The sequence below is a fragment of the Lynx canadensis genome, chromosome D3 (assembly GCF_007474595.2).
Source record: "Lynx canadensis isolate LIC74 chromosome D3, mLynCan4.pri.v2, whole genome shotgun sequence".
Lineage (NCBI taxonomy): Eukaryota > Metazoa > Chordata > Mammalia > Carnivora > Felidae > Lynx > Lynx canadensis.
In genome coordinates this window covers 65,859,789-65,870,914 of record NC_044314.2, presented here as the reverse complement: position 1 = coordinate 65,870,914, position 11,126 = coordinate 65,859,789, and the positions used below count along the sequence as shown (strand labels likewise).

Sequence of the window (11,126 nt, the reverse complement as noted above, 5' to 3'; positions counted from 1 at the left end):
AGGAGCGGCGCAGGGGATGCGGCTGTGGCGGCGGCGGCGGCGGCCGAGCGCTGGGGGCGGCTGTGGCGGCGGAGGGGGGCGCGGGCCGGCGATGGCGCGGCGGCGCTGAGGGCGCTGGGCGGGCGGCGGCCGGAGGGCGGCGCGGGAGGAAGCAGCAGCGGTGGCTCCATGGCCCGGGCGCGCTGAGGGACACGGCTCTCGCCTCAGCCCAGCGGCGGCGGCGGCCGAACAATGAAGCTCCTGAAGCCGACCTGGGTCAACCACAATGGTGAGTGCGCGCAGTGGTCGCGGAAGGCCGAGCCTGGAGTGGGGTCGGGGTCTAGACTAGGGTCAGAGCCGCGCACAGGCCGTGCCCGCCTCGCCCCCCGACGCGCCCGGTGCCCGGTACCCAAACCGCGGGGTTGGCGAGAGCGGACTTTGTCCTCGGCACGGGGAAGCCGGCGAGCTCGGGCACGTGCTCTGCTTGCCCTCAGCGAATCCGCCTTCACCCCTGGCACTTACACTGAGCCCTCGGTCGCCCACCCGTGGTCCGTGGAGGAGCCGCGGCCTGCCTCCGGGGAGCGGCCCTGGGCGCCAGCCAGCTCCTGCCACTCGTCTGCATCAGCCAGGATGTGCTCAAATGGTCCAGTGTCTGAAACTGGGGTCCAGTCCCCCTTGTGGCCTTTCAGTGGCAGGGTGAACACCTGAAATATGCGTATCTCTGCCCTGGTGAAGGGGCTGTTACTGCCAGGATCTGGTGACAGTGCCCCCATTTGGGGGACTGTGGCTCGGGCCCCAAGGTCCCACAGCTGAACGAACCACGTTTGTTCTGTACGGAGACATCAGGGTGACTTGGGTTGGAGCTCATAAGGCGAGTGGTGATCTAGGAGAGGGCTTTCCTTAGCCCTGTGGCAGTGGCTCCAGAGCACACCCTTGGGGAACAGACTCTTTCAATCCTCTGGTTGTGTACAGATAAGCACCCAAAACTGGTAGCACAGTTTGTCATAGTTGTACTTGATTGGCACAACTGCTGCAGGAATTGGCCTTTGCTCCCCAGGGAGGTGAGGAGAAAGAGCCACCCCCCTCCCCAACCTCCCTGCTGATAGCACTGAAGCCCAGGGAGCACTTCTCCAGCCTAAGGCCTGAAGCCCTGATTCCAGGCTGTCTCTGCTGACAGGAAAAGGGTCACCCTGATTCTGTGTTGTTCCTCATTTCTACTTTGCAATGTGACTAGAGGGAGCTAGTGTTTTCTTTGAGAGCAAGTAGAAGCCCCTTTTTTATACATGTGTAGCTTTTTAGTTTTGAACTTAATCCCAGGATGTTTTCTACTATTGCAACTGAACTGAACTGAAACTGTATGTCCTTACAGTCAGAAGTGCTCTTTCCTTCCATCTTCTTGTGTGACATCTTTCTCATTTTTCAGTGTCCCGATGAGGTCACCTTTTTTGTTGTTGTTCCCATTTCTCCTGTTGTATTCCATTGATGTGCCCTGTCCCTGTGGGTTTACGTTTCATATTACTCACCCTCCAGCCCCAGCCCCAGCCCCAGCCCCTGCCCCAGGGCAGGGCCTCATTCTATATTCCCTGCTAAACTCAGCAGTACCTCCCACACAAAGGGTATGTGGTAAATATTGGGTACAAGAGGTATGCTGAGGTTTCCATAATTTACAAAGACACAATTAGGTTTACTGTGCATGAAAGCAAAAGTGGTGAACTTGAGTTTCATTTCTCCTGTGCTGATCTCCAAGAGCATTTCCTGATGTGTAGCATGTAGATCTTTCCCTGGAGAATTGGGCAAATGTTCGTTAATTATAAATTATGGTGCTTGTGAGTCAGGAAAGGAAACATTTTGTTATGAACTAGTTTGCTGTGTAAGTGAAGATCTGAAGGAATTTTTATTTTAAAACGCTTTGTCTAGATCAATTTTTGTGTATGGTCTACCCCTCTTCAGTCTCTTTTACTTCTTGCCATATAATTTCTAACTTTGTGATAAACTCCTTTGTAAGACACAAGTTTTATGCTATGTAAGCATAAGTATGTCAAGATGCTTAAGCGATTAGGTACAAATGAGAGAGAGTCTGCAACCAGGCCAGCAGCCAAACATCCCAGCCTGGCAGAGTGGGCAGAACAGTGGGCTCTGGCCTCTTGTTGCTATAGTCTCTCTCTCTCCATGGTCCTAGAATAGAACAGGATGATATCTGCTCTGCTTTCTTCACAGTACAAATGTGATCTTTGGTAGCAAAGGTAGACACAAAAGGTAGACACAAAAAAAGGTAGAATATAAAGTGCTTTCGAAATCTAAGAGACAATAATAAATTAAGACTGGTGGGATAGGATATAACTTTCTTTTAAAATATCCTGAAATCAACCTGTGTCTCTTCAAGTGTTCAGAAGGACTGTCAGGGTAGATTACCACTATCTGAAGGACATGATAGTGATCTAGATCACTACTGAGCAGTCTTTTAAAGACTGGTGAATAGTAGTTGCTGCAGGGAACAGGGGCTGCTTAGCCAGAAGCCAGAGTTGTGGCTAGTGGCCAGGAAAATCACACTTACTTTGGATTAACAAACCCAAAAGACCGTGGTGCTTTGGAGAGTGCATCCTTGCACTTTCTGCCTTCCTGATGCTGCATTCATGTCTCCTGACCAGTTCTGTGGCTTGAACATACTTTTTCTGGTGTCTGAGAGTCCAACGTTTTTATTTATTTTTGGGACAGAGAGAGACAGAGCGTGAACAGGGGAGGGGCAGAGAGAGAGGGAGACACAGAATCGGAAACAGGCTCCAGGCTCTGAGCCATCAGCCCAGAGCCCGATGAGGGGCTCGAACTCACGGACCGCGAGATCGTGACCTGGCTGAAGTCAGATGCTTAACCGACTGCGCCACCCAGGCGCCCCTGGTGTCTGAGAGTCCAAAGAGGGAAGGAGCAGAGAGCCCAGCATATTACCTGTGGGGGCAGAATCCATTCACACATGGTGGAGAGGACAGCTAGAATAGAGCAGGTTAAAGGCAAAGGAAGAAATATCTGTTGGCGTGTAAGCATTCTTTTGGTCTCCATCTTCCTGGTTAATAATATTGGTAAGACCTTTCCTCTAAGCTAGGTTTCTCAACCTCAGCACTATTGACACTTTGGGTCACATAATTGTTGTGAGGACCATACTGTGTGTTGTAGGATGTTAACATCCCTGGCCTCAATCCATCGGATACCAGTACCACCCCCACCCCCAAACACACACACTCAATTGTGACAACCAAAAATGTCTCCAGACATTGCCGGTATCCCCTGGTGGCCAGAATCACCCCCAGTTGAGAATCACTGCTTTAAAGTGACCAGTAAATTAATAAATCTTGAGGTGTGTCATATCACAGTGAAATGAGCCTTGAACATGGAATCAGACTGGATTCAAGATGCCATCATTTATTACCTGTAAATACTTAGGCTTGTGACTCCACTTCTAGGCCTTGGTAAAGTTGAGGAAATGTAAAGATTTGTTCCTGTTATTTCACCCTGTACTCAAATATGAAAGAGTGTCTTAAATTAAGATATATAATAAAAGCTAATAATATTTATTACTTACATAGGAGTTATGTACCAGCCACTGTTTATACCCGTTTTACTCTGTGTTCTTGGATATTGTATTCCATATATATTTAATTTTATTTTAGGCTTGGCCAGAATAAGGTTCATTTATAAGTTAGGTTAGTTTGTATTTTAGAAAATTTCATGGAAATTCATGGTTCTTGGGGTACCTGGATGGCTCAGTCAGTTAAGCATCCGCTTTTGATCTTGGCTCAGGTCGTGATCTCATGGTTCGTGGCATTGAGCCCTGGGTCTGGCTCTGCACAGACAGCATGGAATCTGCTTGGGATTCTTTCTCTCCCTCTGTCTCTGCCCCTCCCTCCACATGTGCATGCTTTCTCTCTCTCAAAATAAATAAATAAACTTAAAAAGAAAAAAAAGAAATTCATGGTTCTTCCCATCCCTGGACCTTTGTTCCTGAGAGTTTCTGGAATTTTTCACCCCTGAGCAGATAGTGTTCATGCTCAGCTCTTCAGGGAAGCCCATTCTAACCAGAAGGGCCAGACTGAAAGAACTCTTGTCCTCCCTTGGCCTCTGGCTCACACTTTGATGGCATTGTTGTAAAAAGGCATTTGGCAAATTTTCAACACTGGGATAATTTGTCAGTTAATCACATTGCTTTATGGTGTATGTTTTTGCTTCTGCCCTTTAATTGGATTATTTTTCCCCCTACCCTATGTCCTTTCAGAAGGGATTTCAAGACATCTTCCTGAGACATATACTGCATCTGGGTGAAAATAAATAAGTCAGCTTGAAGGAGAAATGCAAGCAGGATAGTACAGTAATGAAGTCAGCAGCGGGTGTGGAAAGGCCCTGCGTGGTTGCTAGAGGGTCACTGCAGACTTATCTCTGAGGATAGCCTGGGAGGGACCCTAATGGTGATATTTTATGATTGCAGTGGTCGTTAAGATAAGCTTTGCAGTTTGTTTATGTCAGGGGTTCTCAAACAGGCCAATGTCTGGAAACACTTTTGGTTTTTACAACTGAAGTGGGGGTGCTACTGGCATCTAGTAGGTAGAGGGTGGGACTGCTGCTGAACACCCTACAGCATGCAGGACATTCCCCCATAGTAAAGAACCATCTCGCCCAAAATGTTAGTGGTGCTGAGATTGAGAAACCCTGCTCTACATAAGAACTTTGTTTTGTTTTGTTTTTTTAAATATGAGAGAGAGCACGCAAGTGGGGGAGAAGGGCAGAAGGGAGGAGAGAGAGAGAATCTTAAGCAGGCTCCATGCTCAGCACGGAGCCTGATGCAGTGTTCGATCCCATGACCCTGGGATCGTGACCTAAGCCAAAATCAGGAGTTAGTCACTCAACCAGCTGAGTTACCCAGGCACCCCTAGATAGAACATTTTTATTGTTATTTGTATTTTTATGTATTTGTCTCATGGTTCCAACTAGATTATAAGTTTCGTGAAGACGAGAATTTTATCTTTTATTTTGGAGTCAGATAGTCTTGTTCTTGAATCTCTGTGCTCTGCTGCTCACCAAATATGTGTTACAGAGGTTCTTTTAATTTCATTTCCTCACTTGTTAAATGAAGCCAATAACACCTGTCTCACCTGCTACCTATCAAGGCTCAGGAAACCCAAGCTCTCTCCATAACTCATTGAGTTATGCCTGAAGACAGTAGGTTGATTTAAAAAAAGAACCAGAATACATTTGAAGAAGATTCAGAAGAAAACTGGGTGAGATTTTAACTTAGATAATATACATGTGGATCTTTCACTTATTTATGGATGAAACTTTGAGCCATTCTGGAGAGAAGTTGGTGATCAGAGGTAAATAAGGCTACCCCTATATATGGAAGGCTGTGTAGTAGGTGGGAGAGAAGGACGTACAGACTACATTCTACGATGCAGGTGGAAACCAGGAGCTACACAAGTGAGCCACAATAGTGCTGGGGACAAGGGCCTTGTTTGTGGGTGAGCCTTGATGGGGTTGGATTGTGGTGGTGGAAAAGGCACTGCTGCTGTGGAAGTGTCAGAAGGAAAAGCCTGGGGAAGATTGAGAGCATTTTATGAAAGGGAGTAGATGAAACAAACAGATAGCAAGTGGTTCAGAACACCTCTGGCTTAAAGAAAACCCATTTGGGTCAAACCTTGCTGCTTTTGAAAGCCATACCTGTTTTGATGCATTAACTAACCTAGGATAGACCAAATCACAGGGAGGCTGCCCTGGCTAGAGCTACTATAATGAGAGACAAACAAGAGGCAGCAAGCCCCATTTGAAGGCCAGGAAAAGACCTTCATAGGAGTGGTCTCCAGGTCTGCTGCATCATCCATCAGAAGGTCCTGCACAAGAGAGGCACTCAGTGAATTCATCCATTCAACAAATAATGAGTACAGATTGTGTGCCAGGGGCTAAGTGCTGGCAATGTAACAGTGAACCAAGCAGCACAGCAGGATCTTTTGAGGAGCAGCATGTGATGCATTTAGCCAGTGAGACTAGAAGGGCTATCTGCTGGGAGCGTCCTGTCTAAGCAGACAGGGAGAGGGAGGAGAGGAGCACATGGGGGAGACAGCAGACATCATAAACAAGCAGTTGCAGAGAACATTAGATGGGTGAGTGTGTGGAGAAACAGCCGACAGATGAGGAGCACTGTGGTAGGGTTGGAGGGTGGGAGAATTTTTTTTTTTAAGTTCATTTGTTTAATTTGAGAGACAGCACCAGCGGGCGAGGGCAGAGAGGGAGGGGGACAGGGGAAGAGAGAGGGAGAAAGAGAAAGAATCCTAAGTAGACTGCGCTGACAGTAGAGAACTCAGGGCTCGAACTCATGAGCTGTGATATCATGACCTGAGCCAAAGTCAAGAGTGGGATGCTTAACTGAGCTAACCAGGCACCCCAAGGGTGGGAGAATTTTAAGTAGGGTGCTTTGGGAAAGACTGAGTGCAAAGGTAACATGAGCAGACTGTTGCAGGAAGCAGACTCTTAAGAGTGAGAGGCCTTGCATGCAGAATTATTAACGGAGGGGCATCTGGGTGACTCAGTCGGTTAAGCGGTTAAGCGTCTGATTTTGGCTCAGGTCATGATCTTGCAGTTCATGGGTTCAGGCCCTGCATCAGGCTCTGTGCTGACGGCTCAGAGCCTGGAGCCTGCTTCGGATTCTGTGTCTCTCTCTCTGCTCACACTCTGTCTCTCAAAAATTAATAAATGTTAAAAACAATTAAAAAAAAAAGAATTATAGGGGAGTGCTGGAAGCAGGACTGGACAGGGAGAAGGTGAGTTGAGATGCAAGTGCAACAAAAGCTGCAGCTGACCTTGTTAGCTCTGCAGCTAGTCCTTGTGAATTGTCCTGAATTGAGGTGAAGGGCCAGGTCTTTCCATTTCCATGTCCACAGTCATTGGGCACAGGCTCTCTTGAGGAGGGGACCTGACCTTGGTCAAAGCAGTTCTTCCACTGAGGTCAGGTCCCCTATGGAGAAGGTCTGAGCTGGGAGCTTTCACAGGCTGCCAACATTCCCATAGCTGGGGGCAGGTGCTTCATTCCTGGAGGGAGGGGGCCTAGCCAGGTATCACTACATCTGTGACAGGCCCGTTGGAGGTGAGGAAGGCTCCTCTGAGGGACGAGCATTACAGGCAGAGAGTACTTGCCTGGCAGGTTTGAGGAATAGTATGGATGTCTTGTGATTGGAGCTGCACATGGACAAGAGCACCAAGGAATGAGGCCGGAGAGAGCAATGGGCTGACTGGGAGGGCCTGGTGGCTGCTAGGCCTCAGTTCACAGTGCCTTGTGAGCAGAGGAGTAACGTGGTCTGACTTGGGTCTTAGAAATCCCCCCTATTGCTGCACAGGGACTAGGATGGGTATTGGGGCAAGGGAGGAAGCTGAGAGACCCATTAAAAGGCAGTTGCAATGATCCAGGCAAGAGATGACTGGTTTGGACCAGGGTGATGATAAAGGAGTGATGATGGAGGTAATAGTGCTGGTGAGAAACAGCTGGATTCTATATGAGTATATATGTTTTTTGGTATAATTTACATACATTATTTTATAAAATTATAGTGAAATGTACAGACAATTCGTATACAGACAATTGGATGAATTTCGGCAAATAAATACACTCTCTAACTCATTCCCAACTCAAGATACGGAACATTTGCACCTCCCTAGAAAGTTTGAGTTACAGATATATTGTGAAGGCACAATGTGGGATGTGAAATGGAGTGACTCCCAGGTGAAGGGCAGGGTTGCTGTCCAGTGAGATCAGTAAGACTGTGAACAAGGCAAACAGAGAGGAAGAGCCAGGATTCAATTAGAGGAGGTAGACCAAATGAGGCCACCACACAGGGCCTTCCCCAGGTGCCCATTTAAGTAGCTTCTTTATCTTCTCCCTTTTGAAAACACTATAGAGTTCCATTCTAGAGCTGTTGTTAAGGAATAGGACAATATTTTGGCTAGTTGCCATATATAATTATACTAGGATACATCTTATGGTGTATACATGTTTCTAGATAAGCATTTTGTGATTGGGTATTTTTAATTTGTAAAATTATTTTTTTTATCACAGTAATATCTGTTCAGTTTAGGAAAAAATAGAAAATGCAAAAAGGAAAACAAACATATTGCTAAAGCTTTTTAAATGGTCTTTGAGACTATTTGGAAAAAAATAACTGGGTGGCTTGGTGCTTTTTAAAAAAAACACACGTTTTGGGGCGCCTGGGTGGCGCAGTCGGTTAAGCATCCGACTTCAGCCAGGTCACGATCTCGCGGTCCAGGAGTTCGAGCCCCGCGTCAGGCTCTGGGCTCATGGCTCAGAGCCTGGAGCCTGTTTCCGATTCTGTGTCTCCCTCTCTCTCTGCCCCTCCCCCGTTCATGCTCTGTCTCTCTCTGTCCCAAAAATAAATAAACGTTGAAAAAAAAATTTTTAAAAAAACACACACGTTTTATTTAGTGTACATAACACATTGCAAAAATGTCTGCATTCTTTAAAATCTTAGCTAAATCCCTGATACCATAGCAAATTCAGTATTTTTATCGTGTAGCCTCCCTTCAGATCTTGCATTGCACATATAACTGGAGTAATTAAAATGTTGCTCTGCATTTTCTACTTAAATATTATTGTAGGTTTGTTATTTATATTTTACTTTTTTTTAAATGGAGATATAATTAACATGGCGTTAATGTTTCAGGTGTACAATGTAATGATTCCATGTTTGTATATATCGCAAAATGATAACCATAATAAGTCTAGTTAACATCCATCACCATACGTAATTACAGAATTTTTGTCTTGCGAAGAGAACTTTTAAGATAGTAAATCTTTCAAGTATGGGATACAGTATTATCAACTGTAGTGTTATTTTCTTAATCGTTAAAGCTACGTTTTCCTCCCTGTGGGAACATTGTTTTTAATTGCTTTTAATTTTCTAATGGAACTGTATAGAAGAGATTATTATGTTTACAGAAATCCATTTGCAGATAACTTTTAAGGAATTTATCTGTTCTGCAAAAATAGAGGAGAAAAGAGTATGAAGAAATAGATAATGACTGTTACCAAAGCTTCCTTGATTATGTATTGGCAAACAGTACTGGAGAAGTCAATGATATACCTGTCACTTTCTTCTTTAGTTTGTGGCAAATACACACACACGGTTACATGATTTCTACAGCTTCCTTCCTGTGCTGTTTTGAATCTCTCAGCCACCTGATACCTATGAGATGTCATTGTGGTAGTGCTTACTTAAGGAGACTGGAGGAGAAGTTTTTGTGGTTGAAAGCAGTAGAGGTAACAGCAGCAGATGGCTTTGTGAGCCAGCCAAGACTGTACTTCCACTTGCAGGTGTTTGGTGACATCTGAGTCCCCACTTCAGGAGATGAGGAGCCTGCTTTTCACAGATTGGGATGCTAGTGATACTGAAAGTGTTTTTTGAATTTTGGGCCTCTGCTGTAGGCTTTCTCCAGCCATTAACAAGTATTTATTGAGTGTCTACTGTGTGCCAAGCTACAGCTCTAGGTACCATGGTGACTCTGTGACTGAAACAGACAAAAATTGCTGACCTCTTGGAGTTTACATTCTGGTGGTTGGGGTGGACAAACATGCAATAAAGGAAATTATACAGTATATAAAAAGTTGTTAAGAAAAAAAATAGATGAGAATTGGGAGTGGTTGTGCCAAGTTGAGGAGTAATACTTTCAACTAGGGTGGTTAGAGCAGGACTCAGTGAGAGGGCAACATTGAGCAAAGACTAAGAAAAGGTGAGAAAGGATTGTGTGTGTGTCTGGGAAAAGAGCTTCCAGCTGAGGAAGGAACCAGTGCAGGGTGCTGAGTGGAAGCGCACCTTCACAGTCTAGGAACAGAGGGGAGGCCTTGGCTCTGGGCCAGTGACTGGTGAGGAGGCAAAAGATGAGGCCAGAAAAGTCGTGGGGCTGGTGGGGCCGTTGTGCTGGGCCTGTTGGTTCCCCTGTCCCAGGCATAGTCTTAGCCAGTGGGTAGATGACAGGTAGAGTAGGTTTGAGCCAGAAGATCAGGAGTTCTGTTGTAGAGAAGATGAAGATGAGATGTCTGTAGACAGCTGGATAGAGGAGCTAGCTGCACATTAGAGCGCTTAGGTGCAGAGATATTTGGTTGTAGATGTAAAAGTGCGTATTATCACCTGCAGAAGGAATCAGTTTTATTTACAACCACTTATGTTTTGATATTTTCCTTTTACTTTTATATTACTACATACATACATGCACATATTTAAAAACAGACCATATATATGTGTGTATTTCTTTATTATTGAGATAGTTGTAGATTCTCACACAAATGAAATAATACTAGGAGATTCTTTGTACACTTTGCCCAGTTTCTCCCACTAGTAACATTTTGTAAAACAACAGTATAATATCACATTGACATTGATATTGACACAATCCATCTCTTATTCAGACTTTTCTACTTGTATTTGTATTCATTGGGGGCGGGGGGCACATTAGTTCTATACAGTTTTTCACCTATGTGGGTTCATGTATCCACTACCATAGTAGACACTGAGCAGTTCTATTTCCCAGGAAAGCCATTTGGTCCAGGACTCTTATTTGTTGGGAGATTTTTGATAACTGATTTATTTTCTTCACTAGTTATGGGTGTGTTCAAATTTTCTATTTCTTCCTGTTTGAGTTTTGGTAATGTGTGGGTGTTTAGGAATTTGTCCATTTCTTCCAGGTTGTCCAGTTTGTTGGCATGTAATTTTTCATAGCATTCCCTGATAATTGCTTGTATTTCTGAGGGATTGGTTGTAATAAATCCATTTTCATTCGTGATTTTATCTGTTTGGGTCCTCTCTCTTTTTGAGAAGCCTGGCTAGAGGTTTATCAGTTTTGTTTGTTTTTTCAAAAAAACCCGAACTCTTAGTTTCATTGATCTGTTTTTTTGTTTTTTTGTTTTTTTTTGTTTTTTGTTTTTTGTTTTTTGGTTTTTTTTGGATTCTATATTCATTTCTGCTCTGATCTTTATTATTTCTCTTCTTCTGCTGGGTTTGGGGTTTCTTTGCTGTTCTTCTTCTTGTTCCTTTAGGTGTGCTGTTAGATTTTGTATTTGGGGTTTTTCTTGTTTCTTGAGATAGGCCTAGATTGCAATGTATTTT

At 44.8% G+C, this 11,126-nt stretch overlaps 1 protein-coding gene across 2 annotated transcripts in view; it reads left to right on the top strand.

Moving 5' to 3' along the window:
- Positions 1-134: 134 nt before the first annotated feature.
- Positions 135-11,126, top strand: part of LOC115498770 (protein HIRA) — a 92,427-nt gene continuing 81,435 nt past the window's right edge. The window contains exon 1 of one of the 2 annotated variants that reach the window (XM_030292408.1): positions 135-268. In XM_030292408.1, coding sequence (XP_030148268.1) covers positions 232-268 — 37 coding nt within the window. In that variant the 5' untranslated portion in view covers positions 135-231. The remainder of the gene's footprint in view (positions 269-11,126) is intronic. The other variant, XM_030292410.2, reaches the window with a different exon arrangement.